The sequence below is a fragment of the Phragmites australis genome, chromosome 20 (genome assembly GCF_958298935.1).
Source record: "Phragmites australis chromosome 20, lpPhrAust1.1, whole genome shotgun sequence".
NCBI lineage: Eukaryota > Viridiplantae > Streptophyta > Magnoliopsida > Poales > Poaceae > Phragmites > Phragmites australis.
Window position 1 is genome coordinate 24417743 of NC_084940.1, and position 18323 is coordinate 24436065.

The 18323-nt window shown below is 40.4% G+C and overlaps 1 protein-coding gene and 1 pseudogene across 1 annotated transcript; one reads left to right on the top strand and one right to left on the bottom strand.

Moving 5' to 3' along the window:
• Positions 1-5825: 5825 nt before the first annotated feature.
• Positions 5826-7822, bottom strand: LOC133901541 (uncharacterized; annotated as a pseudogene).
• Positions 7823-8824: 1002 nt separating this feature from the next.
• On the top strand, positions 8825-17654 carry LOC133901542 (peptidyl-prolyl cis-trans isomerase FKBP53-like). The gene is made up of 11 exons (XM_062342887.1): positions 8825-8905; positions 14717-15078; positions 15244-15390; positions 15488-15832; positions 15974-16069; positions 16233-16352; positions 16449-16626; positions 16806-16881; positions 16970-17011; positions 17092-17140; positions 17245-17654. The coding sequence occupies exons 1-11, from the start codon at positions 8825-8827 to the stop codon at positions 17321-17323; spliced, it is 1575 nt and encodes a 524-aa protein (XP_062198871.1). The 3' UTR covers positions 17324-17654.
• The last annotated feature ends 669 nt before the right edge of the window (positions 17655-18323 follow it).

The window sequence follows — 18323 nt, forward strand, 5'->3', positions numbered from 1 at the left end:
TAACCAAATAGGGTGGATGTCAGACATTCACACGCATAGTATTGGTTTACTTAACAAAGCTACCAAAACGGTTTTGGGCTTTGGGTCATGGAGTTGGTTTGTTAGTTTGAATCATGTTTGGTTTAGGAGATAAGATAGATCTTGGTAAGTTTAAATCAGGAGAGAATTAGAGATATGATTAAGAGATAGAGTTGGATTTAAACTAGAGATAAGATTAGAGATAGATTTGGTTTGAATGGAGTCTTTGTAGACCGGCTATATGTACCCGGTGCCAGTCGTGATTAATCAAGCAAGAGAAATAAATCTAGTTTCCAGTCCACTTATCATATGCCTCCTCCAATGTTCTAAGTCTTCCCAATCTTTAGTCCAATACCCCCTAGCAGCAGACACCACCTGACTATCTTCCTGATTGGTGTTTACCCTAACATTTCATATCAAAGATGTCAAGTTTTGAATCTGGTGTTCTTCGCATCACAGTGAGCTACTTGCTATACCTAGTGACCAAAGAGGTGCTTCACTGGGTCTTCAACCCATATGCCACTGAGGAGGTGCAGTTGTTTATGGTGGAAACACATGTGGAGGCGCTTGTCTGGTTCCTGTTAGCACACGATGCAGGTCAAGCTCACGGAACACCCTGTGGGCACTGCATCTCTGATGGCTGTTGCCAATTGGATATCTAGCACATGCAACCAACACCAGCCCCTTCACCGACGATAACCTTGCCAAATTCTAATTCCAGCGAGGGCACTACCTCTAAGGCCACTGAGACCTTGGCTAAAGTGGTGGCCGATCTGCAGAAGAGCGTGCAACAATAGATTGGCGCTTTTGCGCAGTAGGTGGCCACCATGTACTCCCAGATGACCTTCATGTCTTCGCAGCTAGTGGTCATTGACAAGTGGTCACTAGACACCGCACATCAGCTAGCTACATTGTAACATGGTTTGACATGAAGTGATGCAGCTTCCTCTATGGTGATGACTTTTCCTGTGGTTATGAGCGACACTCCAGCAGCAACCCTTGCAACAATCATTGCGTTGCCTCAACCTACTTCGAGTGGAAGGAGGTTGGCGGTGCCCAACTTCTGGGCCAGTGCCCGCACGATGCGGAGCCTATTCTACTTCGAGATGAGGTCGGTAGCCATGCGTGGGTGTTACGATTGGTGAACTACCGATCTTACGAACCTGTAGAAATAGTAGGGGATGCTTCGAGTAGATGAATCACAGAACACACAGAGGATTTTTTATACAGGTTCAAGCCTCCCTTAAGATAATAATCCTACATCATATTGGTCTTATATTATTCTCTAAGATGTTACAAGGGGGTGTGTGATAAGCCTAGATGGATCTAAACCTAGTCAGACGACTCCCTTACGCATAGTTAGGGAGAGATGCTAATACATATCTAACTGCAGAAGGTTTGGAGGGTCAGGGCTTCTGCAGGTTTCAATGGCGTGTATGGACTTCTATGTGCTTGTATTGACTTGTCCTCCATAGGGTTTCCTAACTCCGTATGTAAAGGGGGTCATTGTATGGCTTTTAGAGTCCTCCATTCTTATTCTTGAAGATAAACTTCCAAGTTTATGAGATATCGTAGGTATCTGCAGGTAGTTTCCATGCGTCTAGGGATTCCCTTTACGGGAATAGAGATATGCCCCAAGAATAGTGTAAAACCTTGGGGTATCTGGATACGGTAGTTATATACTACTCGCCATCAAGCCCCCCACCAGTATGTGAAATGAAGCTCCGATAGATCAAAGGCTTGGTCAGCAAACATAAGCATTTTGACTAACTGAGTCATCGAGTAGAACTCAGATTCTCGACTAGGATGGCACTTTTAATCGGGTTCTCAGGATCCTCAGGTCATCTATTCGGGATTTCAAACACCTTCGAGCACTCAAGCAAGCCCTCGAGAAGGTATTCCTTCTGAGTAGGAATTCTGGGGAGGGAAGAGGAGGCTGGGAGGAAACAGGCTGGTGGGCTGGGCTGGCTTCGGTCGACCTGGAGGGAGTTGGGTTGGGTTTTCTTTTTATTTAGGAATTTCTAAAAAAGAAGAATGGCAAATAAAATCTAAATCTAAATAAAATACCAAATAAAGCCTAAAAATTCTAGAAAATTCCGACAAGCTTTTGAAAACATTTAGAAGCCAAATAAAATATTTTGAACTTACAAAAATATTTTGGTATTTTGGAAATAAAATTTAACTCAAATAAATTCAAATAAAATCCAAGTGAGCCCAAATAAAATTCCAAGAAAATCCAAAGAGACCCAACAACTCAAAATAAAACCCTAGATGCTTATTAATCAGCATGAATGCATACAAACAATTATAACCTAATTCAAATTCAAATTTGAATTTAGAAAATAGGCTTTTTCCTATTATAATTATTAAACCTATAATCTAATCTTGAAAAATTTTAGAAATTTGTGAAAATTGAAAATCAGGGTGTGACAAATCTACCCCCTTAAAGGAATCTCGCCCTCGAGATTCAGGCAAATCGAAAAAGATGTAAGAGAACTTGGTCTTAAAATTTTCTTCTCACTTTTCCATATCGCCTTTTCTTCTTGATGGTGACATCATTGCACTGACATACTCTGATCACTTTACTTTTGATGGCCTCCTCATCTATCTTCAAGAAACCTTGATTGATTACCCTGAATATGTAAAAAAAATTCATGAATATTCCATTCCTGGTATCTTTAACGGATGTAGTTATCTCTAATGTACTGCTTTAACTTCTCTGACATGTATCACATAGGGCCACATACTTTGCTACATCTCTCTTCTTTCCATATCACCGATAGTAATCCTTGAGATCTCGATCCATCTTGGTGCTTTTTGAACTTTTCCTGAGAATCATGTAGCTTTAACGCTCCTGATAATTTCCTTTATTTCTCGATCTTCTTATCTGCTAATTGACCTTGGAGAACCTTCTTATCCCTGAAGATTTACTGAGGCCTATCTTAATTCCGAGGAAACGGTACTTGTTCTTGACAGTCACTTTGGGGATCGGAGTATAGCTTCTGAGTACTGTTCTTCCTTTATCACACCTTATTGCTCTATTACCCTTGCTGACTAGCCACTTCTAAGAACAACATTTGGGTCTTTGGATTCTAGAACCAAGAGGTTGGTTAGAAAGTCTACCCCCCTTAAAGGAGCGAACTTCTTTGATATGTATTTCCAGTTATTGAGATGTAGACATACTAGAGATAGAGCGGAGAAACATTAACATTTCTCAGGTAAAACAAGGGAAAACAAACTTCCATTCAAGCCTTGACACATATTGTACTTGATGATATGAAGAGATGACATAATGAGATTCCAACATCAGATCCATATTATCTCTAGGTTACATTTGTCATGGATATATCACTCCCAACTTTTAATTTGGTCCCTACTAAGCTTCTTTGGGCTTGTCATTATCCTATTGAACTTGTCTATCTTGAGATACAGCTTGAAAGGTATGGTAACCTTGATTCTTAACTGAGGTCTTCGTCTAGGGCTCGAGGTTGATCCAGTTCCAGTTGGGATACTTCTTAGCACAATATCTCACAAAATGTACTTCTTCTCCGCAATGGTAACATCCTCCCTCTCGCTGAATTTTAGTAGGATACTTCCTAGGGAATTATTTGACTTGCTGCATTAGGTCTCGATAGTAAAAACATACTCCCTTTTTTTCTAGTAGAACCCTAGGGTTTGTTTCCGCTCAGATTTGTAGGATGGGGAATCCGAACATTGGGGCATGGGAGGGGAGCTTTTTCTGCCATATCATCCTTTTCTTGACTGATAGGATTGCCTTGTTGCGCTGATCCAACTTGATTTTTGCTCTTCTTGAATTGTTTGGCTCTGTTCGATTGAAATTCCCTGTATGTAATCACCCAATCACTGTTGTTGAGATCCTAAGGACTGTCTTGCGTCTGGGTGTTCTATTGGTCCTTGGAATTTTGTCCTTGATCATTAATGTATTGTGATTGAACTTGACATCGCGGGGTGTTATAGTCTAAAGATGATAATTGATTTTTGATTGCTGATATGGGAAGGGCATCTCCATCTTCTTATTATCTTCCATCCTATAATGCTTGTGTTCCACATCCGAAGCTTGGTTAACATGTTGCAAGCTTTTCAAAGACTGAGCCATAATTTGAAGGATATGTATATCCAAGAGTTGGTCCATGTTGAATTGGGATGGGCAGTGTTTAGGCAGTGGCTAGTTGTCGTCGTCGTCATTGCTACCTTTACCAAGCTAACCTTCCTCCGAGTTCACTATCTGATCGGGATTGAGGAGGAAGGTTGGGCAAGAAGAGAAAAGACTAGAAGGAGAAACCCAGATATACTATTAGATATTGAGATATATAAGGAATGTTGCTGTTACCAGATGCTACAACATCCTGCAACGCACTCCAGCACTCAAACAGAAAATCCAAATCACACAAGGCACACAACACAAATACACACTACTAACATCGTTCTAACGCTTCTGAAGATTAGGGGAAATCCTCCTAGGACTTGAAAAATCAAAACTGATAGAAACGTGGATGTGGATCTTCATGTCTCAGTGTTGTGGTAGATAATACTTTCGTGTAGCGAAGGGTCTTAAACTTCATCATCAGAATCTTTATATGAGGTAGAAGCGTTAACTGAGATAATTCAAGTGCATTCTTCTCAATCGGAAAAATCGGGATTGTTCAACAACTAAAAGTTTTGAAAAAAGGGGTGCTGAAAATTTATTTTGCTCAATAGATCGAAGTAGATAAGTGGAGAGAAAAACTGAGAGGTAAAAAAACATGGGGATGGGTTTTTCAAAATAACCTTTTAAAAATATGACCTTATGGTACGACCATTCTATGTAGGCACGCACCTTACGATCAGTATGGTTTTGATACCACCTCTGTCATACCTGGTTTAAACGAACAAAACTAGATATGGCTTATATGCGCCCATGATGTTTAACACATAAAAGGACGTCACAGGTGAAATAGTAAAAATAATACTTTAAAGAAATAAACGTTTAACTCTAACAATAATTGACATATATTATCTTTTATGAAGATATCTGTAGCGAAACAGAAGCACTGGTGCACAACAACACGGCAGACAATCGACCGGGAGACACACGCCTAAAATGTCACAATCTCGTCTTGATAGTCTTCAACATCTTCACTCACTGAGCAGTTTCTATACCAATTTCAACCAGCCCAGACTACTTTGTAGACTAATTCTGACTAACCAAGACATGTTCTAAGACCATTTCACTAGCTTCCCGAGTAGCTCCTAGATTACCTGACATTTCACCCACAAATACTATATCACATATCCTAGTTCAAAGCAACATCTAGCCAATTGTTCATCACTCACACATATTGATCATGCACATAATCATGCATTTTTATCATTGTGTATAAATAGAGCTTTACAAAGGAACTCACTTTTTACCATAGAAATTAGGACTGCAAATAATTTTAGAAATTATTCCATCACATAAGAATAATATTAGTGATTATTTTATATTTTTTAGGATTTTATTTGTGGCACTAACAATTGTTAGAAGATGTAAAAGTAGTCTTTTTGGAGAATTTTAGTTTAAATTCTACATAGACTTTTTGAGTAAATCCAATTGAAATATGTTGCACATGGATTATGGAACACGTATAAATTTTTTTAAAAATATTAGAAAACAAAAGAATATTAATTTTTGGATAAACAGAAGATCATTTTACTCATGAACAGCATATAAACTCTGCTTTTTATCAGCGCCATTCTCTATTAGCAGTGCGCCCTCGCGCGCCGTCTCCACTAGTATTCTTTAAGCGAAATATCATGTTCTTCCTCTAATTTCGTTGCTGCTCCATCTTGTAGAGATGCAAACGTTACAGGGTTAGAAATCAAGCGCAAGAATAAGGATCCGTCTTCCTTTTCGCCTTGCAGGTACAATGAAGAGGTCATTACGCTGTTCATGCTTGCACTCTTGAGAGCCCATGGCTTCCGGATGAACTTGAGAATCCCAACGATGAAGAGCAAGATGGCTGCCTGCAGGAACCTTTGATCACCGTCGCCGGGCCACGACCACGACTTGCAGAACACGTACAGGGCAACCGTGACCTGATCGAGACACCAGGGTCACGAGGTGCCGTCTCCACAGCTCGCTGTCCTCGATACTGTACGCAGTAAAACGTGTGCTGGGCTGCTGGCCGCCGCCGAGGTGGATGAGGAGGACAGGCGCCCACATGACCTCCAGGACGTGGCTGCTCGCATCGGCACCCGGCAGCTTGTGGCGGTTGAAAAGGGTGGCCACTGGCCAGGGCATACATCGCTAGAGCGTCGGCTCCAAGGTACGCGAGCCATATGCATGACCTGAACAAGGATGCATGGCATGCGGACGTTGCGCACCATGGAGGCGGCGAAGAGGACGAACTGCAAGATGAAGATGCTCAGGACGAGAATGCGCAGCTGCCACTCCCCTGCCTCTCTCAGCAGTCGAGAGATCCACCATCTCCTATCAGCTGTTTCACTCTCTCTCTCCGTTCTTTTTGTTTTGTTTTGGGGGAAATCGTCTCTTTCACTGGGAAGCTGGCGTGGGGTGTATCTCTACCGCACCTACCCGACCCTCCAATTCCGCGCAACCAGTCGGGCTATCCATTTTGAGAACTTACGAACATGGGTCCACCAGATAGAGATTACCCAGAGGAGTAAGCTCAGGAAACCCCAATAAATTCAAGAAAAGAAATCGGAAAATCAGGGAGAAAAACATACTTTGAATTATCATGATAATACACAAAAATATCTGTAGGAAAAATTTAAAGGTATAACTTTCTTTTAGACTTTTGAAATGAGGTTAATAGAAGTGCCCTCCTGTCTCATTGCACACCACCACGCTAACCCACTCACAAGCAGAATGCCACCTGCGCATGTCCAGTATGACTCATGATAATTCACGTCACACGTCAAGGGGGTAAACTAGGTGATTTAGTTTCACACAATATAATAGTGATAAAATAGATCATTGTAACCATGAATGTAAAATAGTAAATTATGATGAATGCATTGCCATCTGAACGCAAACCGACAAATTTTTACAACATAATTGTGGGCCCTTTTAAAAGCGCAATGATTCTTATAGATTTAAATAGGCATTGAGCCGTTTTTTGTGAAATTTTGCATTCCAAACTGTGGGATAAGTGTCCTTGTTTTGTTTGGTTTTTCCAACTCTCTATATTCACCGCTACAGAAAAGATCATTCATACTCTTCTTTTACTACCAATTCGTAAGTATAAGGCGCACATAAAAAACCGAACTAGCAAGAACGACAATGATAATTATTATCACTGCCGGTTACTAACACAAACCAGCAGTGATATTTAAATCATCAATGCTGGTTAAAAAATACATAAAAAGACGCGTCTTTAATAACTAGCAGTGATAATAGATTATATTTGCCAATTTGTATTCTAAACCGGCAGTGATAATGTTTAACACTGCTGGTTCATATTCTAAACTGACAGAGCAATAATTGATGAAAACTAACTGATGGTGTTAATTATTATCAATGTCGGTTTATATTCCAAACCGGTAGTGATAATTATTCTATAAATAGAGCACGAATATCCATAGCCACCCCTCATCTACTTTCGCTTCCAATCTCTTGAAGTCGCTCCCGAAGGGTAGTAGCGATCGAAGTGGTGCGATAGTCACCATCGGCACTATGGCTACCTCTACCTCTTGTGCCTGTCTTTCACATAGCCACCTTGCCGTCTCCAAGCCTGTAGCTAGCTCACTATCTCCAGAGCTACCTTGCGGCCTTCCTCATTTCCCCCGAGCCCGTCACCATCTCCCTATCTAAACAAGCTCATCTCCCTGGCTTCGAAGCAAATATTGTATGAGCGTTAAAGATTGTAGCAATAGGTAGATCTAAACGAATGGTAAAAACACATTTGTATTTTTTTCTATTCGTTTAGATTTACTATTGTTGTTGCAAATGTAGATTTAGATATTGCCATTCATTCAAACTAAATTGTGGTAATAGATATATCTAAATGAGTGATAGAAAATACATTTCCTTCAAGATGATTATATTATTGTTATTCATTTTGATGTATTATTATCACTCAGATATCGCAAGATGTAAAATAGATATTTTGCTATATAAAATATTCTACTTTGAACATTTCAGCATGAGGTCTCTGTCTCAAATTTAATCTAATTTGAGGCAAATCGATCATTATCAGTTAAATTTGAGACAAATCGATCATTATCAGTTTAAAAACTGAGAGGGGTGCTAATTTTAAATCGATGGTGATAATTTTTCTATAGTAATAGTTGTGCACCGTGATCCAAATAAAGAGGAGCACATTAGCAAAACGGTTCAAAAATAGTGGCATGGGAGTAATATTGTCGGAAAAAGGGTAGGAGATGGAAACACCAGCAGCGTGGAGAATCGGAAGCCACGTGGGCTCACCTAGAGAGGGAGGGAACAGAAACAGGGAGAGACGCCTCGTCTTCTCCGGTTCTGGCACTGCTGGCTGCCGCTCCCCTGCCTGCCGCGTAACACAGTAGCAGGCCACTACTAGCTAGTAGTAGTACTCTTGATCCCCTCCTCCGCAGCTTCCCCTCCCACCACTCCCGCTCACAACACGTCGATCCTTCCTTCCGATTCTCTCACTCGTCTCGTTTCTCGTCTGTGGTCATGGCCTTCTGGGGTACGCAATTAGGCCTTCCATTCGTTCATCTCTCAAGCTTTTCTCGATCCTTCTTTTTTCTGCGGCTAGCTCTGTGTTGCTTCCAATCTTGTTAATCTTTGCTTTGGATTTGAACTGCCGTCATCCATGGTCCAATGGTCGCAGGGGTGGAAGTGAAGCCCGGCGAGCCGTACATCCATCAGCCCTCCCGCGGTCGCCGCCTCAAGATCACCCAGGTGCAACATATCTCTCTCTCTCACCGATCTTGCTTCTTGCGTTTTCTTTGTGTACTAGCTACTGTGATAGTTATATAGAGGCCCCTTCTTCACTCCACTTGCATTCCTTATATTAGATGATGCTAACAAAAGCACTTTAATTATTACTCCCTCTTGTCATAAATATTTGTCGCTTACAATATTGACCATTATTTTCTATTAGAATATAGTTATAATATTTAATAAAAATATTTTTAAAGATAAATCTATATGTGTGATTTTTACGTTTCAAAACTAAATATTTTAATAGTTATTGACGGTCAAAGTTTTAAAAATTTGATCGGATCTTGATTAAAATGATAAGTATTTATGACCGGACAGAGTACATTGTTGGCTTGGCCTATTGTATTCACAGCTGAAGAAACTTATATTTTTACACTCACTAGAAGAAGAATAAACTGAGAAAGCAGCAAGTTTACATTAAGTAATCTCTGGTGTGTTAGCAATTACAGTTGTGCTCACCGTAGTTTCGATTTGTTCTTTACGTCATGGTTGTTTTGTTTTGCCCAAGTAAACTAATCAAAATGCTCACTTCTATTTTCACACAATTACATACAGCCATATGGATGGCATACTAATTTTGATTGTTCAGTAACTTTTGGTTTCAATTAATTGTAAAATCTGCTACAATGTCTATTTGTTGTGGAAAGAAGTGCTGATCCCTTCAATTAAAACTGCTTACTGAGTTAGTTAGTGTCATTTTTTCTTTTCTTTTTTTTTCACAAAAAAAGAGAGAAGGCAGGATGACGCAACTAGTCAACAGAGGATGCAAATAGTTGATGCATATTTGGATTTCTTTCTTCTTCAAGGAAATTCTAAAAAGCAGTTGTGATTTTATAATTTTTAGTTAACATTTAATGCGTGCAGTACATAATGGTTGCATCATACAAGATTTATTTGCTCTTGTTCAGGTGTTTGATTGTTGGACAGTCAGAGTTTCATTTGGTCATTCTAAATGGCAGCAGAAGCATTCAGTGGTCACACGATTGTGACTTCGAATTTCGTATTCTACAACGAGCTGTTAGAATGGCAGTCATCTATCAGTTTTAGGCACATGAAAGAAAACATTGTCGTTCTTGTAACACATCTGTAGATGAGAGTGACACCTTAACCATTCAAGAGCAGCAGACTTTCCTTTCATTTTCCTACAACTGGTAGATAGTTACCACCGATATTAATCTGTGTGCATGGGTTATACTGATGCACATATATGATTTCAATCTGTAGATGAGAGTGACACCATCCTATGCACACCATCCTATGGGGCTTGTTGTCCACTGCATCTACACATGTGTTACTCAATGGGGAGCCGGGTTCGGTGATCTCACATCTACGTGGGTTGCGCCAAGGGGACTCACTATCCCCGATGTTGTTTATTCTTGTGATGGACGTGTTAAAGTGTTGGTTAATCCGGCAATCGAGGCTGGCTTGCTACAGCCTTTATCTCGTCGGCCTATAAATCACCGGGTCTCCCTCTATGCCGATAACGTTGCTTTATTATTAAAACCGGAGACAACTGATTTGGTCTTGATTAAGGATTCGTTGAGGTTGTTCGGTAACGTCTCTGGTTTGAGGACTAACATCCTCAAGTCCTCTGTCTCCCCTATCCAATGTCAGGAGGGGGATTTTGCCATGTCCTTTGAAGGGGTTTCCCTGTTCTTATTTGGGGTTGCCTTTATCTTTGAAAATATTGACAAAGGACCAGTTCATGCCTCTCTTGGATAAATTGATGGATAAACTACCCAGGTGGAAGGCGGCACTTATGCATCCCGCTAGTAGGCTGCAGCTAGTGCGCGCGGTTTTGACCGCCATTCCGATTTATCACTTTATGGCCCTGGACATACCCAAATGGGTTATCAAGGCCATCGACAAAATTAGACGCGCCTTCTTGTGGAAAGGGAAGGCTAATGTCAATGGCGGCCATTGTGCCGTGGCTTGGAGCAAGGTCTGCTGGCCTTTGGAGTTGGGCGGACTTGGCATTCATAACCTCGAATTGTTGTCATGGTCTCTCCGAATGAGATGGCTATGGTTTCAAAAGACTCAACCTGACAAGCCGTGGGCTTCCTTCAGCTTGCAAATGAATGACAATGTCAAGGTCATGTTCTCAATCTCAATCACCTGTATGGTCAGTGATGGGCAGCACACATTGTTTTGGACGGATCGATGGCTTCATGGTCAGGCGATAGCTGATCTTGTGCCCACTTTGTTAGCTGCAGTCGGCAAGAGGGCCATCAAACAGCGCACGATGGTTGAGGCTCTGGTAGACCAAAGGTGGATTCGAGACATCAAGGAGGCCCTCTCAGTTCAAGCTATTGTTGAGTACTTACAGACATGGAATTTGTTGGAGGGGATAGTGCTCCATGAAGGTGTGCAAGATGTTCACACATGGGTGCGCACGGCATCAGGACAGTGCACAGCACAATCGTCTTATCAGAGGTTCTTGCTAGGCAGTGTTGGCTTTGATCCATGGCAACGGCTGCGTAAGTCCTGGGCACCAGCAAGATGCAAGTTTTTTCTATGGTTAGCCATCCGGAATTGCTGTTGGACGGCCGATCGCTTGGCTCATTGGGGACTGCCACATCCTTTTCGCTGTCCGCTGTGTGATCAGGCTGATGAAACAGTGCAACACTTGCTCACCTCTTGTGTGTTCTCGCGGCAGGTGTGGTTCAGCGTTCCCAGTAGGGTCGGGCTCGCTTATACATCCCCTCAACCTTCTGATGAGTGCTTTAGCGAGCGGTGGAGATGGGCTGAATCCAGAGTGAATCAACAACAGTGTCAAGGTCTCAATTCGTTGCTCATCCTTGTGGCTTGGCTCCTTTGGAAACTTCGGAATGAATGTGTGTTTGATGGAGCTTCTCCGGATGACAACAGGCTGGTGTGTGCCATTTGGGATGAGGCTGCGCTTTGGCGGGTGGCCGGCGCAAAGGGGTTGTCTGACCTCACAGTTTAAGGCACTAGTTCGAGTCGTACTCCTCGTTTCTGTGGCGTGCTGTGGTGCCTTTTTTTCCTGTAGTTTTTCTTCTGTCTCCGTGACCTTGTTGGTCGGGGGTTTTGTTATCGTTTGGTTTGTATACCTCCCTTTATTCCTTCGTAATATAATGACGGGCAGCTCTCCTGCCGGTTTGAGAAAAAAGAGTGACATCTTTCACAAATCACATGTATGGTTAGTAAACCATCGATCTTTTTAGACTTCCTTCACTGGATCTTCACTAATCCCATTTAAGCAATTCGAAAGCCTTTAGTGGTTCAGCACCAAGCTTTAGCACATCCATCTTCAGTCTCAGTCTTTTACAGAGTGAGTGCCTGTTGGGTTGCTGTCCACATTGTTCGCACCTTGATCATCACTAAAGTTATAGGCATAGTTGATGGAGTACATGCATTTAACTCAGGTGGAGTGTCTTTTTCCCTTCTCTAAAAACATGTTAGTTCAGTGCAAAGGGATAATAGCTTTTCAGTGAGATTCGGGTTGAGCAGTGATAGTCTATCCTGTTGCAAAGCAAGAAAACAGGTAACCATTTCCTAGTATTGTTATTTAAGGAATCAAGCAATCAGAGGACTACATGCATGAGAATAGATGTGATTTTGCCCAAAAATTAACTTGATCATAACTAGCACTCAGTAGAAAAAGCTCCCCTTCTCTCTGGAGCAAAGGATTAGAAGAAGCCATCTCTACGAAGTTAGTAGTTGCAGTTTACTTACAGCTTAGTATTCAGTGACCACATAACAAAAACTTTCCCTAAAATATCGAAATAGACCACCCTACTAGATAATTGAGAGCTACATATCACCATATAACATTAAGGAACAAATTAAAACATCGCAGAACAAAAGCACTTGCGGCACCTATAGCCATATTCCCCTTCTTAACATCACACAGACAATTTCTGCATCTTGGGAGAACCAGTCACTCCAGTCTCAGCCACCTCGAGCAGATCTTCTGTCTCAGCAGTTTTCTACGGAGTTAGTGCTTGTTGTTCTTTCACAATGTTCTCACATCTTTAATCCAAGGCTTTCCCGGATATTGTAATTGACTACTAATTGTATGTACAGATACACTGACAGAGTGAGGTCCCAATCCAAGGTAGCCCCTTAGACTCACACTGTAGATCACACCAATTCTCCAAAGTTTCTTTCAGGAACATGTTGCCTGTGCTTGACAAGAAATTGTAATGCATTGAGGGCCTGTTGTAGCGTTAAGTACACTTCCCTCGCTTCAGTAGTCAGTAGCATCCTCAGCATCATTTCCTCTTCAGGGGTGTAAGAATGCACACGCCTCACTGATCAGAGCTGTAGCATTTCCATGAAACAATTCACTTTGGATGTACTCACTATTTAGACGTCGCAACCAGACTGAAAAATATCAAGTAGTTCTTATTAAAAATAATTACTTTCAACTTGAAAGCATATTTTTTTCAGCCATAATTTTATACCAAAATCTTATTACGGGTAGCAAAGGTTCACATATAACTGGATTCCATACAGCACAGCAACCCACAGTCTGGCCCTTGCCATTGTTCAATTTTTTCACAAGAATTATTTTTAATCTCCTCTCAATTGTGTACTTATGGCCAAAACTCAAATTTGAAGCTGATTATGTTTGTGGATGCAATCCTGGTTTTTAATTTCATCCTATATAGGCTTGATACATGAACCAGCTTCTTTCTCTTGCATGCTCTCAAAATTAAAGTTTGTGCAAAAAAATCATGATGATTCCAACATCTACTTCACGTTTTCTTTGTGCGAAATGAATTCGCGTACATTTGTATTATTAACTTCGAAGTTAAAAAGGATATATGTTCATGGTCTCCAATTGACTTATTTTTTTCATATTTTGTCTACTTTATTAATTTTACCTTGCTTCCATTTACCTCTTTTAGAAAAGTGTATGAATCTTGAAGCAAAGTAGTTAATAACAGGTGCAGAAAATCTGCACCAATCTGAAAGAATAAATCAAGTTGATGAGTATATACAAATATAGGGAAGGAGGGCAAATTTTTATGTGATATATCTTTTTAGAGTAATGCACATTTATCACCCTATGATTGTGACCTTTTTGTAAAAGACGGGAACTGAAGGAAATCCCAACTAAATTAGTTTTGCAGTAAATTAGAACTGGTACACAAACTAATGCAAAAAAATGGTAGTTTATCGATAAAGACAGTTGACATGTTCTATATGCCAATCCTTTTTCTTAGAAATTTTTAGCCAGGGATTGAAAAGAAGATAACGGTGTAAAAGCATAATTGTTAACAATAATGAATTATATTTTTTTTGCGAATAACAATAACAATAATGAATTATATGTGTTAATTGTTGTGTATAAAAGCTCAGTTATGCATTGCCCATTTATGAATCTAGCCAAAACAGTACATGGAGTGCAGTGGCCATTATTTCCGCTATCTCGTATAGCAGACCACTATCGTTGCATACATATTTTATCTTTAATAGAGTGAAGTAACTGTAGTGTTTGGGAGTTGATGCAGCAGAACTGCTACTATATCCGGTGATTTGATATTCACACTTCTATTGTTCGTAGTTCAGTTCTAACATTATACAACAGTGTTTGAGTTCCAATAAAAGATTACGAAAGGGATGGCTACTTATCTTTTCCCATTGATTGTTATAAACCCAATCACACATTGTGTCGTATCGATTCCCTCCCTTCTATTATTTATGGAGATGCAGTAGCTCAGTGTTTCCATTTGAAGACACCCTCATTTAAACAACTTCAGTATCAAAGAATGATTTCATTTTGATGTTTTATTTTTCCAGGCTATGTTAGGCAATCATGTTGATGTTGGCTGTAGCATGCTACAGTGCAATGTTGGCGATAAGGAGCCTGTGAGGCTCTGTACATTGAATCCAATGGATGCTCTCATGTGCCACCTAAAGCTAGAATATGAGGAGAGCGAAAATGTTGTCTTCTCAGTTTTTGGGAATAGCTCTGTTCACTTGTCAGGATACTACATCCATTCCCACATTGGTGATCATGGCCACTATAGTGAGAAGCTCACAAGTAAAACTGCAAGTCCTACAGACTTGATGAGAAAGCATCAAGGCGATGAGGCTGATGGCAAGAATGATGCTTCTCTAAGGAAGCCTAATACCGGTGAAGGAGAAGATTTTAAAATCATGTAAGTATATTTTCTAAAGTTCTTAGAAGTTAAAATCAGGGAAATACTTTAAATCGCTTCAATTACATGGTTGATCGTTCTTGTTTTGGAGCAACATTTTCCTATTTCCCAAATATAGTGGTACATTTGATGCTTAGTGTAGAGTATCTTTTTCTTGTTCAACAGGGAGTCCAACGCAGTGCACATTGGGCCAACTCTAGGTGATGAGATGACACAGAAAGGGAATGTTCTTCAGCCTGCTGTTCACGAGCAAAATGCTCTCCAGACTGAAGGGAAACATGATGTAGAAAAGCACATAATCGGGCAAATGATGTAATCAATGAAACTAATCGCTTAACCTAGCTAAATTATCTTGATTCCTAATTGTGTGTTTGTGTGTGTGTCACGTGTATATGTTTCATCTTTGTAGGATCTCTGATGAAGGCTACCTTTTTAATGATGCTACTGATCTACAAGGTGTTGAAAAACAAAATGAACTGGATCTACCAAGCCCAGCTAAAAATTGTGGAAGTGTACACACTGAAAAGGGTCCTATCAGTTCTCTCAGTGGTGATCATCATGGATACTACAGTGAAAAGATCACTAGTAACAATGCAAGTCCGATATGCTTCAAGAGAAAGCATCAAGGCGATGAGACAGATGGCAAGAATTATGATTCTTTGAATGAGCCTATACTTATTGAAGATGGGGATGATGATGACGATGAACACCTCCCTATCCGTGTTGCTTACCTTAAGAGAAGGGCCGCCGAAAAGTATATATAGTTGAATTCAGTTTTTTAATTTAACAGTTATCCTTTTTAATTTGAACCAGCATTTGCTTGTTGCTTGAACACCTCTCTATCCATGTTGTTCTCTTTGTTTTGTATGATTACTGAAGCATTATTTTTGTGTAGCAGGAGGAAGTGCAAGATGCCGAGGAAAGAGCATGTGCTAAGTGATCAAAATAGTGCCATGGGTCAGGTGAATGATAAAAAATATTCAAAAGTCATGTAAGTATATGCTCTACAAAAATTTAAAATTCGAGTCGCTTGCATTTGATCTTCTTGGTGGAGCAAAATTTTCCTATTGTCCAAATACAATGATACATTTGATGCATGGAGCAGTGTATCACTTTTTTTCGTGAAAAATTAAAATGTATCTCTTGTTCAATAGAGTCTCCAACGCAGTGCATATTGTGCCAACTCAAGACCACAAGAATCACAAAGGCAATGTTGTCCAATGCAGTGCTGGTGCTGCAAATCAAAGAACCGGACAAACCGGTTCTCCAATCATGTAATGAATGAAACTGGTCTCATCAGCTGTCTAAATTATCCCAGTTCCTAATTATGTGTCTCACGGAGTATATGTTTCAATATTTCATCTTTTTAGGGCTGAAGGTTTCCTTTTTGCTGGTGCTACTGAGCTACAAAATGAAGATGCTGAACATTGTGGAAGTGTACACACTGGAAAGGGTCCCATCCGCAAAATAACACTTGATAGTGGGCTGATAATAGATGATCTGAATGTGGGAAGCGCTAATGGAGTAGTTGCATCTAATGGCAGCGAGGTCATCATCAACTTTACTGTATAATTTATTAATTTATAGGATCTTTATTGTGCTCTGTCTATGATTACATCTTATGCATCCACCTCTCTCTCTCTCTCTCTCTCTCTCTCTCTCTCTCGTGTGTGTTCTGGAGAATTGCTGACCATCTTAATTAACGCGCTACCATATGGACTTTGCAGGTTACTGTGAAATATGTTGGTACGTTGCTGGATGGGCAAATTATCGACCCTATGGATGTTTACAAGTTCAAGCTCGGTAAATGATTGGCAAAAGCTCTCATTTTTGTTTCATGTTGAAATCCTTGGATGGTTACACCATATATCTGTTGGTTGATTGGTGCCAGGTGCTGGACATGTAATTCTTGGATGGGACCTCGGTATTCCTGGTTATCATCTTTACTCTAAAGCTCAATTCTCATCCTTTTGAAATGATTTGGTTGAAATGAAGCTTTCCTCTGTATCGTAGGTATGTCTGTTGGTGGTAAAAGAAGACTTACTATTCCTCCTGCTCTCGGGTGAGTGTCTGATTCCCTTTCCATGCATCTTTCATTAGCATATGCATGATCACTTTTTGTGCTCATTTCTTGGAGGATTGAACTTAATTGCTCTTCTTTTTCAGCTATGGGAACAAAGCACAAGAAAATATACCATCACACTCATGGCTCGTCTATGAAGTTGAGTTAATGGAAGTGGAGTGATGTAAACATGCCTCGCAGGCTTCGGTGCACCCATCCTAGATGAAGGCAGCCTATGACATATTTTTTCGCTTTTGGACAAGAAATTAGCAATCTTTTGCGCCTATTACGTGGTCCTCTGTCATGGCTGGTACTCTGTGGATGGTTAACTTAGTGGCAACCATCCTTATATATAGTTTTATGTAGGTGGAGAGACTGTGGTTCTCTGTGACTAGGTTGCATGTGCATAGCATCACCACTAAGCATAGTGCTCGAACTTTAGCCGATGTCGTTTCAGCCTTTTGTTGTTTCATGTATCAAGTCCGCTATTTGCAAATATAAACTGTGTTCTTGTCTGGTCAATCTGTAACTTGTGTTGATCCCTTCGTTTTATCAGCCATTTGCGTGTGCGAAACTGCTTGGCCTACTTATATAAGAGGTCTCGAGGATGTCTATTTTTTATGGAAGTATGCATGCTCTGAGTAGCTTGTTTTGATGTATTGTCATAGCGGCGCATTGCAATTTTCATGAGCCTGACTTTGGAAACTTGAGTGGGTGATGATGTTAAATTTTCCATTAGTTCGTGATTCAGACTCAGTATCATGTTTGCTCACGTGTTCAGTCCGTCCCTTCATGCAGTACAATCGGCTGTGCTATACAAAGTTGAGAAGGGTGTACCTTCAACCTGTAGTTGATGTCTTGATGAAATAATCAAACGAATTCCTGGTTGGAGAGGAAAACTGATGTCTTATTAAGGCAGATTATTTCTGATATAAACTTGTTATCAATACTTTATGTGTCCAATTGCATGTCGAATGACTTCGAGGGTCACCATAAGCAAAATGAGGAATCTCCGTCTCAGCATCCTGAGATCTTGGATTAGGAGATACACGTAGGATCATTATGTGCAAAACAGCCAATTAAAGGGATGAATGATTGTGGAAGCTAAACTCAAATTTTAAATCATCCTGATTAAATATTCAATTTAATCGCAAAATCAGTTCGGGACAGTTCACTGTCATGT